Raw genomic sequence first — 21,506 nt, 5'->3', positions numbered from 1 at the left:
ATTCATACAGCCACCGCATTGTCAACCATGTAAGGCAGCAGCCAGCTTGTCTGCAGCAGTTAGGCTAATATTTTTTTCTCAGGGACACCTCGACACTTAGCATGGAGGAGCCGGGGATCGAAGCAGCAACCTTCAAGCAGCCAGGGAACGCTCACCGGAGTCGCGATAATAATAATAATAATAAATGAACGCTTTCCCATGAATATTACGGTGTGGTATGTGTGTGCATGGGTGCGGCAGGTCTGCGATGGTCCTATAATAGAATAGGAGTGACCTCTGGGGAATGTGTGACCCGTATAGTGGTGGTTATAGGTGACAGGAGAGGGGGTGGGTGGGCACATAGCACAGAGGATATGCAGCAGAAGGGCCAGAACCCGAAACGTGTGTGTGTGTGTGTGTGTGTGTGTGTGTGTGTGTGTGTGTGTGTGTGTGTGTGTGTGTGTGTGTGTGTGTGTGTGTGTGTGTGTGTGTGTGTGTGTGTGTGTGTGTGTGTGTGTGTTTACACACACAACCTCCCCCTTTCCACACCGAGCTGGTGTCACCACGCTCAGTAGGTGAGATAAACGCTGTTGTCTCTCAGTTAAGCATTTCTGTTAATAAAAGCTCAATCTGTCTGTTTGCCAAGGTCGGTCAGAGTCAACGATATAACCATATAACACTGAACACCCTCTGGATATTTTAGATTTGTCTCTTTTCTTGAAATGTTTTGTATTCATTAGGCCTGACAAAGCAAAACAGTTAAACAATTTTATGTTTCGGCTTTGCCCCCGTTGTCTGTATTTCAAAACTGTTTCATAGGCTAACCATATTTATTGTGGTTCTCCTCAAAACTTTCAAACGAATTAATTCGTTACTCAATGTAGGCTACTTGTTGCTAAGAAACAACAGACACAAAAGTGTTTCCTTACCAGTGATTCATGTAAATAGACAATGCAAAATAGAGTTTGCTGTACAACCACACCCAATGCATTCAAAGTTCCACATGCCCCCTATTGGCCACATTAGGTCAATACAGAAAATAACATTTGTAGAAAAGAAAACTCCCAGTTGTGATTATACAACGAGACACTAAAGTTATATAGTCTAGTTTGTTTGTTGTAGTTTGCTTGATTCTGTTTACCATCATTATGAGCTGTATCCTACAGAGGTATGACTATTTCAATTGGGATTAGAATTGATTTAGATTGATAATTATAAATGATCAATATAACAGGGTTGTTCACCAATTATGTGAGTAATGAGTAATCGCAGAGTTTAGTTTGGTAAAACAGTTAGTTCACTGCAGTCTGGTTAGCAGGACTGTTAAACTTACCCATTTCAAACAGTATATCCAAGATCAAATTTAAACTGAACCCATTCAAACTTCCTACCTAAACTTCTAACTCTAACCCAAAGTTCTTTATGCTAAACAAACCCAAGCTTCTCTTAACTAAACTAACCCAAATTGACCATTTGAACTCCAGCACCGTGTGCATAATGAGTGGAGGGTTCGCTGTGGTTCCTCCATGGACGACCACAGCGCCGTCTCCCAGGCCTTCCCCTCTGCTGGCCCTCCTGCAACCCCAGAACCAACACAGGGTTCTGGGAAACACATCATCCAACCCCCCCCCCCCCCCCCCCCCCATCTAAGAAACGCTGGGTTTGTGGAGACATCAGCATGCGGTGAGCGAGAGAGAGAGAGAGAGAGCGAGAGAGATCTTATCTACATTCCTGCTACTTTGTATTTCACTTTTTTTAAAGTACCTCTAATCATGTGTGTTTCTGTCTCCTTTATGTGTCTCCTTTATGTCTCCTTTATGTTCCTAGTTATGTTCCCTGCTTTGGTAATGTCAATATTAATGTCATATTTCCCATGTTAAAAAAGCTCTTTTGAATTGCATTGGGAGAGAGGGCGCCCCCCAGGGTGCAGTAACCAGCCCGGCCCTGCGATCTGAGACACACAGCAGGGACAGATTCCAGTTACTGATCCCGGGGGACACAACACAACCAGCAGCAGCAGCACCACCACCTCCACCACCTCCTCCACCTCCTCCACCACCTCCACCACCACCACCTCCTCCTCCACCTCCACCACCTCCTCCACCACCTCCACCACCACCACCTCCACCAATACCACCACCACCAGCTCCACCGCCAGATCCTCATCCTCCTCGAGGGGGGGGGTACTGCACTGCACACCATAGTTTACACAAACTAATGAAGGGCAACTGGCCGGTGTCCTTCATGTGAACTGTGCTGTCCTCACCGTGCTAAAAACACTGTGCAGCTGCAAGGATCTCAGCCTCACAAAAAGAAAGAATCAGGACAATCAAACAATCAAAACACCTCTTAGTACTAACAACACCAAGACGGACATCATTATTCATCAATCAAACCGATCAATATTAATTATAACCTCATCAAATTCAACACAATGATAACCAGAATACATTACATAATGCAGAGGAAAAACACAAACTAGCTAATTACATGCACGCATGAAGGAGGAACAGCAAGACTTCGCTGCTATACTAAATAAGTTCACCTTCGGTTGCCTTTTTAGCTTCTTGTCACCTGCAGCCGAGGCTGAGAGGGTCTTCAGCAGGTCAATGTCCGTCCCACTGAATGAGAGCAGAGCAGCTCAATGGACCGAAGCTCAGGCTGTGGGGATATATTATGGAGATATCCCTTCCTCCAATCCACTGTCACCCGAGGCCCCACCAAAATTACACATTAACCTTAGCGCCCCCCTAACCCCTGGTTGCTGATCTGCCATCTCTGGCAGCTCTCTGGTTAGTCGTTCTACGCGCTGTATCTCTATGGAGGGAATGGCAACTTCTAGTGGAGTCCATGAATGGGTTTACTCTTTGAATAAAGGTTCACATTTTCCCACACACATTAAAGTAACCGTCTACATTAAACATGACCGTCAAATGATCCCACACACATATGTATGTGTCTGTGGGGTTTTTAATGTATACATATGCATGTATGTGTGTCTGTGTGTGTGTGTGTGTGTTTCACACGTCATGTTAACATGATTATTTACCTTTATCTTCAGTTTGAAATCTAATGCTGTGGCAATTTTCTAGCCTCCAGAAGGCGAAACATGGAGGTTTTTGAGGTTTTAAGTTTTAAGGTAATTAAGCCATTGGCCCTCTCCACCAAAACCACTGGGGATCAGACTCACGTCAACTATTTAAAATCTGCATAAAAAAACAGTCTGCATCTGTTATGCACATAATTCAACTACGCACACATAATTTAACTATGCAGCGAATTAGCCCTGAAATGGCTGCTTTTCTTCCTCTGAACCTTCCCCTGAAGTGAAGGGTCATATACTTGTATATGACCTACTTGTAGATGACCTAGGCCTACTTGTAGATGTCTACTTGTAGACGACCTACTTGTAGACGGTCTACTTGTAGACGACCCTTCACTCCCTTGACCCAGTACCTATAGCTGTTCTAATTATAGAACTGATCAGCAGAAGACAATGCTGTTGAGGAAAGGCCATAACCATAGGCAGCATTCGCAATATACAGCTCATGAATGATGTCAACAGAATCAACTGGTGGTGGGAAACATTCAGCTGGCGGCTGACCTTGTATCTGCCAGCGGTGAATCTCAAACACAACCGCACCAACAGATGGCTGCTTTCACAACCTAAACAAACTGACCCTTAACAGTTACTTGCAGGTTTGTGCGTTTTTTTTAAACTTGTAAAACAAAGTATGGCTACTGCCATTTATTTTTGACATGAGGTAAAATCGGTTGAGCTCCCGTAACCTTTCACCTGCGCTCCACATGACGATATGGACACCTGCACCCCCTGCATATATTTATAGACCTATGTCGATATAGCCTACTTCAACACTTATAGCAGTCAGGAATATAATTATTGCATTGGTCAAGTTTTAATGGTTGGAAAAAGAAAATGCATAGATTAATATTTCTGCGAAGCTGATGAAATTTTCTATACATCCGAAAGCAATCAATAAATCAAATGCTATGTGACTCTTGCTGTCGCAGGCCTATAATATGCCCCTCCATTCATTTCATTCGGCCCGAATAAAATGACTGGATGGCTTACCTCTCTCTCTATACCCAACAGGCTATGCATGCCTATTGCTCAAGCTCGAGAGCTATTCACCTGTTTTGGGGGAGCGGCTTGGAAGGAGGCCTGAAGGGAAAGTGGGATTTTTACGGTAGAACACTTTAAAAACAAAAATCGAGCTTACTCTGGCTGGCTTCTCCAAATTGCCTTCCCGAGTTTTTATATTTGAAAATAACTGTATTTGACTGCCACCTAGTGGCCAATGATACAGAATGTTGTTCATAATGAAAAGGATAAAATAACACAATTATACAGCAACTTCTTAAATTTCAGTCTAAACTTAGAAACACACATAGTAACCATAAATAAAAGTATCATAACAGTAATGTGTCATATTGTTATTTCGATTCCTCTGCAACTGTATTTACAGTTAACATACTTGAGCACAATATTTACTGTAGGCCTACATATGACATGCCATTACTTTTTTTTACAACCAGTGCAATACTAATGTTTATAAGCACCTTAATAAATCATAATATTATCTACTCCCCAAAGATATCATATTTCTTGGTGGTCTTGGTTATGCAAAACAACTCTCAAGTTGAAAGCATCAAAACACAAAAGGTTATCCTTGAAATCTGGCTTCACCCGGCTTACAACGGTTTGCATTATGTGGTTTACAAAGAAACTATTTTGAAGGACTCTTAAGTTGTAATTTCTTACTCGTCATCACACGCACACAGAAACACACACATGTGCACACACACATGCATGCACGCACGCACACGTTTCGACAGAACGATTCAATGCTTTCTTGGAATTTTTCAGGCAAATAAATGTTTTGAAATAAAATGAAATGAAATAATGAAATAAACCGAAACACAGCGTGCATGACCATTAAAGGGATAAAAGCTCCTTGATCCAATTTTGATTTATTTCACTTTTAGGACAAAGGACAAATATATTTTATGCCTTCAAAATAAATAGCAATTGAACACAGACTAAATAAAATAAAATAAATTAAAATCAAAGACTCCAAGAGCTGGATAGAACAGCATCACTTGGTAGATGGGACATTACAAATCAACATAATCACTGCATGTGTTTTGGATTGACGACAGAAATGTTTGTCATATTGTAGAACAAGAAGACACCATGGTACTGAGCTGCGATGTAACATCATGTGGCTACTCATTTAGGGGTTTGTCGGTAAGATTTCACCCTCTAAAGATTGTATGAAGATGATAACGTTTAGAACACAGCCATGACATAGTATTCTTATAAAACAGACTTGAACAACGCAGCTTCCCACTTGGGGGGACGACTGAGTATCATGACACCCAGAACTAGCGGCGTTTGTATGGAGAGGTCGCGCAAGTCCAGTGATTGTAAAGACTTCATTTACCCGCTGGACAGCAGAGATTGTATGCAAACTGTAGCAGTATTCCATTCGCCTAAAAATATGGCAGAACTTCCGAAACTTTCCCAATGACACTCACTGGAGATGACACGATATCAAGAGTTGGCCAACATTAACGCTAAAATGACGTGCGTGTGTTTTGAACTGTGCATTACGACGCAAAGCATGGAAACAGTTGGCTGTTAGATCTGTGGAGATGCTTGGAGGAAAAGCAGTGTTTTTCCAGCCAGTACGTCAACACATCATATATACGTCACAACAGGTAGCTGTGTATAACTACAGACTGTTCTGTAATAACTACAAGTAGCTGCGTATGAATCTGGATCCAATCTTTCCCCCGCTCAGCAGCGGTGACTTCCTGCGGAGGAAGCGGTTGGTCGGTTGGTGAGAGAGACGTGGTGGTTTTTCGGGGGTCACTAGGAGAGCAGGTCCTCATACTGCTTCCTGAAGCAGTCTCCAGCCGGGTAGAAGTCCCAGCTTCGCTCCTGATACATCTTCCACACGTACGACTCCTGGCGGTCCGGGGGGGGGGGGGGGGGGGGCGTGGACAAGGGGGAGGAGCACAGCGGGGGTCAACGACACAAAAAAGCCACGGGCTAGGGTTAGCCAATGCTAGCTGAAGCTAAAACGCGATCGGAACAGCAAATGTGAAAAGCGAGGACCCACCTGACCCGTGTGCTCCGTCTCGTCCTTGTTGATGAGGTACATGAGGAAGAACCTGCGTGGGAAAAAAAAAAAAAAAAAAAAAAAACAGGCCGTTTATTTCACTACACACGTCTCGTTGCACGTTTGTTCTAGTTGCCATAGTAACAGCAAGAAATACACAGACATGTAGTTGGCCAGGTTGTGCTCGTCGAAGGTGTGCGTCTCGAAGCCGTGCGGTGTCGTGTCGAAGTAGTCGCTGCCGATGCCGCAGATGAAGCACTTGGTCTGCGAGGACACGACACATGGAACGACATTATCACCTCGTCTCTTTACTCGCGGTACGCCCAGGCACAATATGCAGTAGGCAGTGGGCACGTTTGGCCACGATTGGCCCTCCGATCCATAGAACGGACCACACTAAGACGTACCTCCATGTCTTCCTTAACCTGCTCTTGTTGATCCCTGAGCTCTCCAAACGCGTCGATGATCAGACCTGAACACAGAGAATCAAGAGAAAAACATCAACTTGCATTCGTTTGTGCAGTGACCATCACAGCGGTCACTGGCAGGGGGCTGGCCTTACTGGTGTGAAGTGACTCAAAAGATTCAACTTCAACTTGTAATCGCTTTCTTTTTAAAGGTCCCGTGACATGCAGGTGTTCAAAAAGGCTTGTAACGGCTAACCACATCACACCTGGTGGCATGTCATGGGACCTCTAATGGTTTATGGGCTTGGGTGCCTTCACGGACATTAAAGCGGAGCCGGAACAGGGACGTGGGTTGAAAGGGGAGAGGGGACCACAGGTCAGAGGGGAGCATGGCCGATCACCAGGCCTATCGCCCACCCGCTGGAGGGAGGTGGAGCCCGCTCAGGGAGGGGGTCACGGCGACGGACCTTGAATGATGGCGAGCAGGATGACGATGACGAAGAAGAAGAAGGTGATGTCGAAGACCACCCGGTAGATCTCGTAGTCGTCCCCCGCGGGGTCCTCGATCTCATCCCCGATACCGCCGCCCGCTCGCACGCCCACGTACATGTGGAACAGGTAGCACTGGAGAGAGAGAGAGAGAGACAGACAGAGAGAGAGAGAGAGAGAGAGAGAGAGAGACAGAGAGAGAGAGAGAGCAACAGACAGAGAAACAGAGAGAGAGCGAGAGAGAGAGAGAGAGACAGACAGACAAACAGAGACAGAGACCGAGAGAGAAACAGAGAGAGAGAGAAACAGAGAGAGAGAGAGACAGAGAAACAGAGAGAGAGACAGAGAGAGAGACAGAGAGAGACAGAGAAACAGAGAGAGAGAGAGAGAGAGAGAGAGAGAGAGAGAGAGAGAGAAAGAGAGAGGGTTATACATCTTGCTCAAGGATGCCTACAGGTAGACCCTAGCCACCACACTAGTCTGTCCCCTTCAGCACGCGGCAGGGCGGATGCAGACCGAGCTGCAGTCTGCTGCCGTTTCCTTTCAGATGAGTGAAGTCCTCTCGCTCCGCACTAACAGCACCGCATCATGTGACGTCGTCATGTGACGTCACACAACCCTACGTTCCCAGACTCACGGTCATCATGTCGTCGCACTTCATGTCGGGCTCCTCGCCGTCCTCCCCCTTGTTGTAGAACTTCCTGAAGAAGTTGAAGGCCACCACGGTGTAGAGGTAGACCACCACGGCCAGCAGGCCCACCGTCATCATCAGCTGTCAACACACACACACACACACACACACACACACACGATCAGCCACCCAATCACACACAACGACTACTGTAACGTGGCGCTCACTTCTTCTGAAGTGCTGAACTAGGAATGCACTGCGACCCTATTTTGCACCACCACTATGTGGGAGTGTGTGTGGACGGCGGCTGGTTTAAGCAGCCTCACCTGGCCCAGAGTCAGTCGGATTGGACTCTGGGGCTGGGTGAGGCTGCGCACCTGTTGCGCGTTGAGTAATCAATGCGCGACAGGTTAAACCAGCCGTGTCCACACACACTCAGGGGGAGATCGCCTGCATGGCAACATGGCAATTCAGGGCATGGATCATTGTCCACTAACTTAACCGGGTTTCCACCACCACCCCCCCCCGGGTCCTTGTCTGGAGGAGCCCGGTTTAGTCACCCAGGTGGCGGGTAGCCTGCACATTGGGCAATGTGCAGGCTATGTGCACATTGCTACACACTTAGTTCTAAAAAACAATGTTAAACTTCTAAGCTTGCGCTGTGATTCCTATGGGCTTCTCTTCTCGGCTGTTTAAGCTTAGGTGGTTAGAATTAGAATGTGGCGGCTTTGACCCTCATCGCATCGTATGAGGAATGCTCGGGATTGTGCACAGCCTCCGCTGCGAGCGGATGAAGACCCAAGGTGTCTCTGCCTGATGACCGACTTGCACCGCCGGGTCCAAGCCCCCCCCCCACCTGTGTGCCGTTGTGGGTGACGGAGGAGAGGATGGTGCGCAGGGTCTTGACGCCCATGGCGATGTCCAGCAGGTGGCAGGCGAAGAAGAAGTTGTTGTAGTGACCCAGCAGGGACATGATGAGGTACCAGCACAGGTACAGGAAGGTCTGCTCACCAGAGGGGCGGACGTCAGACACAAAGCAGAGAGTCTCACACCGACAAGGAATTTCTGTACCTTGTTTTGTTACACTTATTAAATGATGAAGTCGTTAAATGATAAGGGTATATTGCCTCGTATTATACATTGTATGATTCATTATGAGGGTATTTCTGTGCTTACACCATCGGTAAAAATAACCCCGAACTTCCAGATCTGGTACTTGAGGTCGGCCTGGGTAGCCCTGAGAAGAAAACAAAACACAATCATCATGTTTTTGGGAATATGAGCATGAGTTGAAGCAGAGTGCTTCACTGTGTGTGTGTGTGTGTGTGTGTGTGCGTGTGCGTGTGCACGGTGTGTGCGCGTGTGTGCGTGGTCACCGGGTGAACACAGAGCTGTCACTGTGTGTATGTGCTTGCGTGCGTGTGCGCGTGCGTGGTCACCAGGTGAACACAGAGTTGTCGGGCTCCTCCGTCTTCTTCTCGTGCTGCTGGCTGACGTCCAGCGAGGCCAGGTCCACGCCCAGCAGCTCGGCGATGCGCTCCCGGCCGTAGATGTCTCCGTACTTATCCAGGACCTGCACGGGGCCGGGGGGGGGGGGGGGGGGGGGAACACAACCACAGGTCAGGACACACACGCACGCACGCCTCAACACACACACACACACACACACACACACCATGAACCATGAAGGAGCAGGAGCCGCTGAACCAGCTCACCTTTCTCTTGACAAACTTGTCCCAGTAGTTGTTTGGAAAAGAGCTGCAGAAAAAAGAATGGTACAGTATAGTTATGGAAGAACAATGTTTTTTGTTTTGTTTGTAGCTTTTTTTGTGTCAACTCGGAGGTTGATGACATTCAGTTGCTCACACACTAATTAATTAATTATATTAGCATATTATGTATTTCAAAGTAAACATTCCAAGGGTCATAGTATTTCCATAGTACTTCAATTTTCTAGTAATTACTAGTATTAACTTAGTACATATGGAGTATTCATACTTGTGATATCTCAGAATAACAATTATGAAAACTTGTTATACTTCATAGTTCTTAGTTGTCTCAGTATGGGGTATTTATGTTATATTTCAAAGAACTAACATATATTTCTCCTGGTTCTACTTCCCAGTACCCTGTGGTACAGAGTACTCCTGCTGGGTGAAGGCCCTCTTCCTCAGTACTTTTGGAGTATTTCTCCTGGTTCTACTTCCCAGTACTCGGTTGGTACAGAGTTCTGATGTCATGCTACCCAGTACTTCTGGAGTATTTCTCCTTGCTCTACTTCACAGTACTCCTACTCGCTAAAGGCCCTCCTCTTCAGTACTTTTCAGAGTATTTCTCCTGGTTCTACTTCCCAGCACTCGGCGGGTACAGAGTACTCCTGCTGGCTGAGGGCCCTCCTCCTCAGTACTCACGGCGTGTTGAGGACCAGGCGGTCCCACTGGCCCTTGATGTCGTCGTCCTCAGGCTGCTCTGTGATGTACATGCCGTCAAACTCCAGCTTCCGGGCCAGCTCCTTCTCCCTCTTGAAGATCACCAGGGGGATCTGAGGAGGAGACGCGCCCACCAGGAGGTTATCCACAGAGCCCCGCGCTCAGCTACCTTGAATAATAGTCCTCATCAGCTCAACATCAGTTAATTATAGCATTATATTGTTATCAGCCGTACCTTGTGTTATATCAGGGTCTTAACATTAGATGTATTTCTACATGATGATGACGTCACTCTCAGTACCTTGAGGCAGTTGTATCAGGCTGATATAAGATGTATTTCTACATGATGATGACGTCCCTCTCAGTACCTTGAGGCAGTTGTAGCCGATGATGCAGATGAAGGAGATGACGGTGTGCAGCACGGACAGGAAGGACATGGTGGGCTGCATGTACCCGGTGCTCTCCTCCAGGAAGAAGTACACCGGCCCCTCCTCGTCCTCCTCGTCCTCCGCTCCCTCGCCCATCCCGGAGCCCTCCGCCTCCTCCCCAGAACCTTCAAACAGCCCGGAGCCCTCGAACATTCCGCTGCCCTCGAACATTCCGGAAGCTTCCGTCTCGTCCTCGGCGCCCAGGGGGGTGTCGGACACCTGTGGGTGGTTTCGACGCGGTTACAGTCTTGGAAAGTGTTGGTAATGTGTGACCGTTGGTCTCTGGGGCTGAAATGGATCAACTGAAAGTTTGTGAGATTGCAATGAATTTCATAGAATATGTTCAGATGCTTAACGCACACTTTGATAACCATTAATTACATGTAAATGGCGGGAAAATACGGAATTCACAGAGAATATGTGAGAGTTTGGTGTGTTTTAGGGCAGGGTAAGGATCTAGCGAAAAGCAATGCATCATGGGAATAGTCTCTAGAAAAAAAAATTTAGTTGACCAACCACAACATCATTTTCATTTTCAAATCAAGTTCAATTCATTTCAAATCAGATCTAGGTAACAGTTTGGGGCTTCAAGTATTAAGATATTAAAGTATTAAATATGAATGAATGTTGAATCAAGCGTGAAGCCATTGCAACATGAGAACCAGCGTGAACACTGTTCAACACTATGCACAGTGACATCATTAAAACGTGTTTCCCTCACTTTGTAGAACAGAAGAATGAAGTTCAGGGCGAAGGCCAGGAACAGCGCCAGGAAGCGGAGGTTGTAGAAGTTCCTGGAGAGGTAATTCTACACACAGAATCACAACACAACAGAAACGAGTTCAGACGAATGTGACACGTGTGCGGTGGAACTAAGTGTGTACGGCACCAGAGAGCGCCCAGACGCATCACCATGAACTTGTTCCTCTGATTGTCCAGTTCCGTCCAGATCTGGAAGCCGCCCTCTCTCCTGGGCTTCTTCTCTTTCTTGGCCACCACCTTCCTCGGTCGCGGGTGTTTCTCCTCCTCCTTGGCTTCTGTCCCCGCCTTCTCTCCATTTTCAACACTAACAAGTGAACAAAAATAAGAAGAAGAAGATCAAACCTCCACATGATTTACAAAGACAACCATGGCACCATGGACGACATGGTCAAAGTTCTGAGGAGGAATATCGTGAATGAAAGTCGTACTCTGCTTTCTCGGGCTCCGGGACGGGTTGTGCAGGGGGGGGAACGGGGGGAACGGGCTCGGCGTCAGCCTCCGCCGGGGCCTGAAGACACCAGAGGACATGGAGAACATGAGTGGATGGATTCATAGAACTCGGTGGGAAAGCCCCGGGTTGAATCTTTCTTTACACATTGCAGGGTTCAATCCAAGCTTGGGTTTTTTTTGTGCGTCGTCTCTCCTACGTCCTGTCCTTTTTAAATAAAACATTTTGGTTATCTTTTCAATTTTAACATTGGAAAAGTAGTTATGTTTCTAGATAGACAACATTCAATTAACCATCTTGAGTATATCTAAACAGAACGGAACAATTGACCAATAAGCTTCTTAGTCAAACAGAAGTCTCCCCCAGCGGTCTCCCCCCCCCTCACCTTCTTTCTCCTGGTGATGGGGGTCCCCTCCGGTGTGGGCGGATCCACGGCCGCCTCCACCCCCATGTCCCCCAGCCCGCCCGGGGCGTCCACGCCCGCCACCCGGCCTCCCTCCATGTCCCCCGAGTCGTCCTCCTCCTCGTCCCCGGTGCCCGCGTCTCCCGTGTCCGTCAGCCCGCCGGCGTCCTGCACCTCCCCGCCGCCCGGCTCGCCGGGCAGGTCGGCGTGCACGTCGTCCTGGGTGGGGTCCGGCATGCTGGCCAGGATCTCCGTCACCGTGATGTTCTTGGCGCCCTCCACCAGGCCCCCGCCGAACAGCGCGTGCCAGATGAGCACGAAGAAGCCCTTGCACACGCTGTAGATGAAGTGCAGGATGCTGACCAGGATGGTCCAGAAGAACACGGTCAGCGCCACCACGATCTCCTTCACCGTCATCCGGCGCACGCGGCGGTACTGCCGCCGCAGGTTGCGGAAGGTGAAGATGGCCAGGAAGCCCAGCACGCTGTTGATGAAGTCGCCGAAGGCCGAGCTCGACTCGGGCGGCGCCTCCTCCACGGCCGGCTCCTCGTCGCCCCCTCCGCCGCCTCCTTCCCCTCCCCCGGCCCCCGCCGCCGCCGCCGCCCCCTCCCCGCCCCCCTCCGGGACCTCGTCGTCGTCGTCCTCCCCCTTCTCCTCCTCCTCCTGCTCCGAGATCTGCGAGGCGATGTTCATCTCGAAGATGGTGTCCTCGCAGAAGTTCACAAACATCTCCATCTTCTCCGACTCGCCGCCCTCGTTCACCACGTCGAAGATGAACTGCCTCTTGGACTCGCGGACCTGCGGCATCTCCCACTGCTTGCGGTTCACCTCGCTGATCTCAAAGTAGATGCGCTCGATCTTGCGGCTGGCGCCCATGATCTCGATGCGGCCCAGGAAGGGCCGGAAGTAGTTGAGGACGCTCTCGGCCTGCGCCAGGAAGTTCTTGAGCCGCGCGTCGTGCGGCACGTGCTCCGACAGGTTGGTGAGCAGCACGGCGATGTTGAAGCCGATGTCCTTGGCGGGCTCCTGGAAGCGGTTGGCGAACTCGTCGTAGTTGATCATGTCGTTCTCGTCGGCCTCCGAGCAGGACAGCAGGAACTGGATCTCGGCGGGCGAGTACTGCTTCTGGCTGTCCATGGACTTCTGGAAGTCCTTCTTGGAGATGAGGCCGCGCGGGTCGGTGACGTAGTCACGGAAGGCATCCGACGCCACGATGTCCTTCAGCTTGAGGAACATGTCGAAGAACTTGAGGATGATCTCCACGTTGCTGGAGGACTCCACCAGCATGTCCACCATCTGGCGGGCGATCATGCCGTTCACGATGTTTCCTTGGCACACATCGGAAAAGCTCATTAGCACAACTGGGAGGATGTTTGAACCAAATTCAAATTCTGTAGACCTGGAATGGTGCCGTACCTTCTAACAGCGAAAGTAGCATGACGACCATATCTTTCTGAAGATCCAGGAGCTCCTTCAGTAAGCCGATCTGACTGGAGTCCTATTACGGTAGAGAAACACACCTCTATACCACTATAATAGGAACGGTACAATCTCTTAGACGTTATGGATTAGTGATGCATGGATAACTCATGTGATGTTAAACACAATAGAAAGATAACGTGATACAAGAGCATCATTCCACCGTTTTCATTTCATTGCCATCATTCATGAAATGATGAACTGCACTAAATAAACATACCTTCTAGTTAAAAATCTCACCAAGGTCTTTCTATGGGTAAATGTTGTATTTCTGTGAGGGACCTAGACTAATTATTAATACTTTGGTGCCCAGAGTGGCTGACCCCGGTGAGTTTGAGAACATCAAGTTGAATAGTTAACAAAAGGACCAAAAGTAAACACATGTATAACTCTTCAAGTAAACTGTGCTGTACACTTACTATACCTGAGCACAAGCTTCATGTAAACTATTGGGGAACTACACGATCATCGTTCACAGCCTTTTAAATCCCACCTCAACAAGCCAGAAACAAGCATTTATGCACATGAGGCTGGATTTGTTTGGAAGCGGTCCCTTCATGTCAACTGCTCTACCCAGCAACTCATGTTTGTTTGTTTGTTTGTTGTGTGCGTATTGCTGGTCAGGGTCGGAGGTGGAGGTGGAGGTGAAGCCAAGCCCAGCTGAATGCATGCGCAAGATGCCACACACCAATCTATCATAGACTAACACAGGCGGATGGACGGGCAGACAGACAGGCAGACAGACAGACACCTAGGAGCCTACCTAACCCTCAGGAATTACTAATAGTCATGGTGGTATGAAGACTTCCCATGTTTTTGTAGTATACTATATATCATTTCTAGTCTATTTAGTCTAGTCTAGTCAAATCGACCCTTCTCAAACAGGGCACTGACGAATGAATGCTGCTATATATAGGCTGCTATATGTTATTTTAAAATGTGTATAAACCACACAAAACAACTTACTTGTAACCCTATATTAAAGATTTCATGGTTAGATCACGAGACTAAGGTTAAGCCTTAGTTAAACTTAGTTAAACACACAAAACAGGAATGTGTTGTCTACTACGAGGTGACTCTTTGAGCCTCTTAGCTCCTTTACTACCTAACCATAGAGTTAGCGGGAAAGCAACACAGTACACATGAAAAGCATCAGTCCGCAGGCCAACTCTAATCGCAAGACGGCAAACTCCAGATTGTTAAATGTTAAATGTGTGCGTGCAAGGTGGCGTTGGTGTGTATTTCAACGTGGGACAAGGGTGGCAGGTTAGTGTCAAACAGCAGAAGTTAATAGGATGTTCGTTTCCTCAGAGAGCCTTTAAAATGACCTGCGTTACAGCAAACATAGAATACAGTAAGGGTTTGATCACAATTCTAGAAGACAATGGCTTATTGGTAGCCAAGACATTTTTATTGTGAAGCATGTATTTAGCAGTGCTTCATAAATAATATCACTATTATTGCTTTATTTGTATGTATTTAATAATAACAATTAAATTTGACCATGTTTTGAAGTACTAGGAACAGGGAGGTTTTTCTACCCGATCTCTCCCCATATTCTTTTGGGTAAAATATGTATCTGTATCTGCAATAAACTCCCAATAAATTAAGGGAATTTAATCATAGTGCTAAGGCAGGTAATTGTAAAGACTCACTGTTAAAGGAAGGCAAGGGTTGAATAAAGTACAAACCAGTAATCACAATACCACGTCAATAGATAAATGAATAAAATGAATACATACTTTACCCTGCATTGACCATGTGAAAAACAGTTTGAATAATCAATATACCATGGAATTGACGACAAGTAATACAAAATTAAAAGATTACATTGCAAAGCAGTTCAGTCTAAATCAGGTATCTCTACTTTAGCCTTTTACAGTACACAATCAAATACTCATATACAAGTATGCAAGTACGAGGTATTCAATGTTATCTATAATAATACAACAAGATATTTGGTGAGCTTAACATTTTTTCTTAGACTCTATACTGATGGATACAAATGCTACTAACCACCACACTGTTGGTATATAAATATGCGTTTGCATATATATATATATATTTGTCCTTATCATAGTTTTCTTGCAGATATACTATGTTCTGTGAAGATGTTCAATGCGGATAAAGACAGTCCTCATCACAGCGAGATGTTACCACTTCAAAAGGAATGTTTAGAAAAGTCCTATTCAAGCAGTTTTATTATTATTTTATTATTATTATCTTATTGGCCTACAAGTCTCTATGCCACCATGCCACTAAACATACCAAGCTGGTAGCACAAGCCACGTATTACCAAGTATTACAATGTTCTCTAATGGATGCACAAAATATTCCATAGAGCAAAAAGGTCACGCCATTTCCCTGGGAAGTACTTTGACTCTTTATTCAATTTCAGCCAGAAGAACACGAATGATGGATTGAACAGTTATTCATCAAGATCAAAATTGGCCAGGCCAGAATAATAAAGTCAAAATATTTCAGAAGAAAAGTGTGCATCTTGTTCTATATGCAGTATTAACTTAAATTGCAAGCAGCAGAATATTTTTTTGCATATTTTGTGTACGGCCACCAGTGGTGTTGAGAGTGTTTAGCCATAAGACGCCATTAACACTGGCGACTTTATTTGAACACACCACGACCTCTTTCGTGGCTGTGGTTTTGTATGCTCTATGAATCTCTATGTCGTATGCAAGGAACCGTTTAGAAGCGGCTTTGGAATTTAAGTTACACACATTTAAGTTACATTCAGGAGTTTAGCCTTCATGGTGAACTGTACAATAAAAACGTGCATATCATTTTTTCCCAAATGTGCTTAATTGAGCGCTCTTAAAATAAATAATATTGGGGACATGCGCAAGAATTACTGGCTCAACATTGCATATGATCATAACCACCGGAATAGTACCCCAATTGGCCCTATGACAAAAATATCCATCCAAAGTATGCATACACCATGCCTTAGATTAACTATTGTTCCCCAGTGCATTAACTGCAGGAAGGAAGCGCAATTACTTGTGTGAACATAGAATAAGCATTTGCATACCTGTGTCTATTTAGCTATTTGCTCATAATGAATGTGGTACAACGTAGAGCAGCAAAGTGTTTGTGTGTATCCCTATCATATCCTGGATCTTAATCAAAGCCATGTTGAGGGGGTGGAGGACAGGTACCTGCGCCAACTTCATCATCATGTGGGCGAAGACGTGGAGGAAGCCCACCACGGCGTCCCACAGTCTGCTGTGTGCCAGGGATTGCTGGTTCCCCGTGCACGGACCCTACCGGACCATCCACAACACTCAGTTAGCACCGCAGAGAGCATTGAGTGCCAGAGAAAAGGCTTTTAATTTGAAAAAGGACGGCTCACAGGACCACACTTAGGACAATGGCAATAATGTAGCATATAATAATGTTTACTTCTGCTTCTGCTATGATAATAACGTTCACATTCTGAATTGACGTATACTTTCTACTGCTTATGTATTATGTACAGACATTTTTTTCCACATATGTTTTGAATTTTCTAGCCTTATATTTACCAAGAAATGTAAGTTCTATCTATTGTCAAGTATTTTTGAGTGTCCTGTTATTCTGCTGCTTTGATACCTACATTTGGATGAACCCAACGTATGCTACGTTCTCCGGTACCTGGATGTACTCAGTGAGACTGTTGAAGATCTGCTTGGCCACTAGCATGGCTTTGGAGAAGTTCTTCTTGCCTGGCTCATCGATGATCTCCTTGCCAGAGTAGTACCAGTAGAAGTCGCTGATGGACTCCTTCACCGAGAACAGAAAAATGACAGTGACACATCCATGAGCATTGTCAACATACTCATTTTACCCGTCTCATTGGAGAAAATTGGTAGAGAACATGGAAAATAAGGAAAAAAGGACGAGGGAAGTTTCAAAATAAGAGCCCCCTGACCCACCTGTAAGCGCAGCAGGTAATCCACGGTGCAGATGATGATGTTGATGGTGGTGGTGCTTCCTGTCTGCGTACGCAAGTAGTTCTGGAAATCTGCACCCGAGTAGAGATTCAGTCCAGCATCTACAGTGTGTTTTACTCTTTCATATTTCAGTTAGTAATTGTCTTGTCTTTTCCCTCTCACCATTATTGTGACCTTCACAGAGCAGTTGCAGGAAGCGGAAGAGGTCACATGTAAACTCATCGTCCGCCATGACTTTCTCACCTAAATAAATAAATCTTGTTTTAATTCAAATGATGAAATAAAAGTACTGCTAAACATTCATACTTTTTTAGTGTAAGGATGTGTACAGAATACAGAATATTCCCGAGTTCCTAAAGTCTGAACTGAGCTCGCAATCTCTATTGTTTGTTGCCATGACTACCGACTGTTGCCATGATTAGTGACTGTTTCTTCGAAGACCGCGTTGACTCACATGCACAAGATGCAACAGAAAACAGCCCAAAAAAGCGGTAAAACCAATTTTTAAAACATATATTGTAAAACACAAATACAGTATAGCAGACAGGCGGACATTGGACATGAAGACTGTTCTACTGCACATTCATAAGATGATTAGGAGCGGATACTCCATGTGCCTTATCAAGAGCAATAGGGTTAGGCTTAGGGTATAGATGGAAGAATAAGAAGCAGCTGTGGCAGAGCGGAGCTACAGTGGGGCCAAGACAGAGAGCCAAGAAGTGCCAGAGACAGAGCGAGAGAGAGATAGAGACAGAGAGATGGAGATGGAGAGTGACAGATGGAGAGAGAGAGAGAGAGAGAGAGAGAGAGAGAGAGAGAGAGAGAGAGAGAGAGAGAGAGAGAGATAGAGAGAGAGAGAGAGAGCGAGAGAGAGAGACAGCTGAAGAGAGAGATGGTTTACCCTGTTCTCTCTTCTCTGGGGCCATGAGAGGAAGGGAGGGGGGGAGAGAGAGGATGAGTGTGGTGACTTGAGAAGAGGACTGGGAGATGTGAAGGCCAAGGATCGTTCATTCATTAATTTACTCACTCATGATTTCAATTATTGATCCATGAATTCATTCACTTGTTCACCCGTACAATGTTTAACATGAAAAACATGATTGGAACATAAAAGTTTGATCAATGGAAAAATCAATGAAAGTTTTTTCGATTCACTCGAGTTAATCAAAAATAAAAAAATAAAAAAATGAGTTAATGAATTACACTCAAAAAGCCTATTCTGCCTATGATCTTGTGTGCGGTATGATGTGAATAAGTATATGATGTTCTGTACTCAATGCTGCCCTATGAGGTGCTGCATAGCCCCTCCCCCCACCCACATAGCCCCTCCCCCCACCCACGTATGCCTAGCCGTTCTCTACCCGCTATGTGTGGTGTCAGAGGACCTCATTCTGGGAGTACAGCTCACTCATTAAAAAGCACTGTACCTGACTGGTTCTTTACTACGCCTTGATCGTACAAGAGTGTGCCAAATGTGTCAAATTGATCATCAATTTCCAATGCTGAATTAAAGTGTGTGAATTAAAGTGTTGGCTTTCACTGTAGTCTGTCAGTAAACTAAGTGAGTCAGGAAAGAACCATCGATTAGTAGCATTCCCTTAATATAGTAGCACTTTATTTGAATCTCCTTCGATTGTGTGTTTACCTAGTTTTCTTGACATACAACACAACAAAACAACAACAAAATACACCAAAACATTCATATTTTGTTCGTGGGTAGGTTATCTTGTAAGGGGTGTGGGCATTCAGTGCATCCATTATTCATGTGCATTGTGTGTGTTTGAATACTTACTTGTTCCTTCCTCTGAGACCATGCCCAGCCCCTCTGCCTTGTTCTGCCTCTCAAAGGCGTTCAGATCCAGGACACTGAAACACATCGCACCGTGTACACAATACAGTATAGACATGTTCCCCACCCAGCACACAACGCCTGGTTTGAACAGACCACACCTTGCACAAAACAAAATACACACCAACCAACACTATCTTTTGTTGTGTTTGTCTGTAGACTATATAGACTGGTGAAAACTTCAAACTGACCTGCACGTTTGCATCAGTGCCTGGACGCTTAGGAAGAATCCAACATCCTTTTTATCCCTCAAATACTCCAGCATTTTCTGCCAACAGGAAAACAACAACAGACATGGTCATGAAGTGTGTCACACGGTCTTGAATGACTTGAATGTGAATGTGAGGTCCTCATACGGTTCGTCCGGATGACGTCATGTACCTGCTGGACCTCACAGTTGCCTCCGTTGAGGATTGAGATGCCCAGCTTGAGGGTGGAGGACACCATGGGGCTCGTTTCACCTGTAGGACAGGGCCACAGGAAGTGATGTCGTTACACATTGTTAGATGAACCGCATTGCATTTGGTAGTTGACTAGCCACTGTCTAATCATGGCTAATCAAGTAGCACTCTATTTGCCAATAGTGCTGATCAAACAGCACTTTAATATCCACTATGGCTAATGAAGTAGCACTCTATTTGCCAATAGTGCTACTCAAACAGCCCTTTAATAGCCACTATGGCTAATGAAGTAGCACTTCACTAGCATCTATGGATAATCAAGAACTCTACTAGGTGATATACAGCTAACAATCATACTCGGGTTGACAATATATACTATATAATCAGTCAGACGTCAAGTGCCTTGCCAAAGGGAATTTCAACTAAAACCTAACTGACAACCCCCTCCACAAGCCGGACATAACCGCACACTCCAATGGCGGGTTGACACCACCACACATTCAGTACAGGGAAATTCTTATGACAAGCGAGGGTCATCTACGTAGAACAGAAAGACATCAGCCGGGACGATAAAGACAAGAGCAAGAGTAGCAAAGTTTAGTCGTGGTGTAGAGGTAAGAGGTGAGTGTCTTGCTCAAGGAGCTGGGGCTTGAACCAGCAACCCTCTGCTCTCCGGTGTGAAGCAGGGAGGAGGAGCTACCTTTGCAGGCGCTGATCATCTGCAGGACCATCTCGGCAGCGCCGCGGTTGTGGAGGCGAGACTGTTGGTACAGCAGTCTCTGCTTCTCCATTTCCTTTTCCTGTGGGGGACGCAGACGCCGTGAGCCACTCCTTGTTTTTTGAATGGCTTGTCGTACCCGTAGAATCAGAATGGATGGAATGGAGCCTTTCTGTTTGACTATAGAAATAGACTTGGTCATTGTGTTCACTGTGGATGACAGACCCTACATTGTATTTTTGGATTTTACTACAAGAGTTAAAACCAAAAAGGGTCCAACTAGTTTATAGATTTTTAGGGCTGTCACTTTTGGACAATTGTTTTTTGGGTAAGAAAGGGTCCGAGATTTGGGAGGGGAGGGATCACATAGAATATTCTTTACGTTTTAGCTTTTAATATTTAATAAGGTTAATTAAACTTTGAGGTCTTTCCTATCCATTCCAATTCTGTGAGACCCACCCTGCACTCACACTTCATTCACTCTCACCCTCAATCTGGGTTTTGCTAGACTCACTTACCTGTTCCCACTCCTTTCCACACCACATTCTAATCGCTCAGAGCTCAGCCTCTGTGAGCCGCGTTTAATGTAATCTATACATTAGATCCATTACATATTAGTTATATTTATATATATCTCATACATACATTCTCTCACACCAGTTGATGCGTTACATGATGGAATTTTTCTACTGTTTTCACGCTTGCCAGTTAGAGCAAGAGTAAGACTACAGCCAACAGCCTGAAGGTCTTGCAGTATCGTACTGGCTCACCAACATGTCTTCAACTCACACCTTCTCTTTTCATGCTGTCTCCTGTATACATTGCATTGACACTTTTTTATTATAATTCCAATAAGGTCTCACTGGTATTATAATATACCAGCAAACAGTATATTCCAACATATTGTAAATACATATACACATGTTGTCTTTTTTAAAGACGACATAAAAAGCAATGAATATCCAGAGAGAATGGATATCCCATTTTTTA

General features: G+C 45.7%; 1 protein-coding gene across 4 annotated transcripts in view; it reads right to left on the bottom strand.

The window, feature by feature from the left end:
- Nucleotides 1-5,043: 5,043 nt before the first annotated feature.
- The window catches only part of LOC311354803 (ryanodine receptor 1-like), a gene marked incomplete at its 5' end in the record, with an annotated part of 63,892 nt that continues 47,429 nt past the window's right edge, over nucleotides 5,044-21,506 (bottom strand). For 2 of the 4 annotated variants that reach the window (XM_084474661.1, XM_084474663.1), the window contains 25 exons: nucleotides 5,044-5,971; nucleotides 6,126-6,177; nucleotides 6,289-6,389; nucleotides 6,533-6,597; nucleotides 7,000-7,156; nucleotides 7,659-7,793; nucleotides 8,509-8,655; nucleotides 8,829-8,889; nucleotides 9,092-9,225; nucleotides 9,368-9,410; nucleotides 10,064-10,194; nucleotides 10,450-10,728; nucleotides 11,231-11,317; nucleotides 11,422-11,575; nucleotides 11,700-11,779; nucleotides 12,105-13,450; nucleotides 13,539-13,620; nucleotides 16,775-16,879; nucleotides 17,250-17,378; nucleotides 17,531-17,619; nucleotides 17,711-17,805; nucleotides 19,337-19,414; nucleotides 19,589-19,665; nucleotides 19,779-19,858; nucleotides 20,499-20,598. In XM_084474661.1, coding sequence (XP_084330787.1) covers nucleotides 5,876-5,971; nucleotides 6,126-6,177; nucleotides 6,289-6,389; nucleotides 6,533-6,597; nucleotides 7,000-7,156; nucleotides 7,659-7,793; nucleotides 8,509-8,655; nucleotides 8,829-8,889; nucleotides 9,092-9,225; nucleotides 9,368-9,410; nucleotides 10,064-10,194; nucleotides 10,450-10,728; nucleotides 11,231-11,317; nucleotides 11,422-11,575; nucleotides 11,700-11,779; nucleotides 12,105-13,450; nucleotides 13,539-13,620; nucleotides 16,775-16,879; nucleotides 17,250-17,378; nucleotides 17,531-17,619; nucleotides 17,711-17,805; nucleotides 19,337-19,414; nucleotides 19,589-19,665; nucleotides 19,779-19,858; nucleotides 20,499-20,598 — 3,903 coding nt within the window. In that variant the 3' untranslated portion in view covers nucleotides 5,044-5,875. Of the gene's footprint in view, nucleotides 5,972-6,125; nucleotides 6,178-6,288; nucleotides 6,390-6,532; nucleotides 6,598-6,999; nucleotides 7,157-7,658; nucleotides 7,794-8,508; nucleotides 8,656-8,828; nucleotides 8,890-9,091; nucleotides 9,226-9,367; nucleotides 9,411-10,063; nucleotides 10,195-10,449; nucleotides 10,729-11,230; nucleotides 11,318-11,421; nucleotides 11,576-11,699; nucleotides 11,780-12,104; nucleotides 13,451-13,538; nucleotides 13,621-16,768; nucleotides 16,880-17,249; nucleotides 17,379-17,530; nucleotides 17,620-17,710; nucleotides 17,806-19,336; nucleotides 19,415-19,588; nucleotides 19,666-19,778; nucleotides 19,859-20,498; nucleotides 20,599-21,506 lie in introns of all 4 variants that reach the window. The other 2 variants (XM_084474660.1, XM_084474662.1) reach the window with 2 other exon arrangements.

This window comes from Micromesistius poutassou, assembly GCF_964030765.1.
Source record: "Micromesistius poutassou genome assembly, chromosome: 10".
In the NCBI taxonomy this organism is placed as follows: Eukaryota; Metazoa; Chordata; class Actinopteri; order Gadiformes; family Gadidae; genus Micromesistius; species Micromesistius poutassou.
This window is presented reverse-complemented; position numbering and strand designations above follow the sequence as displayed.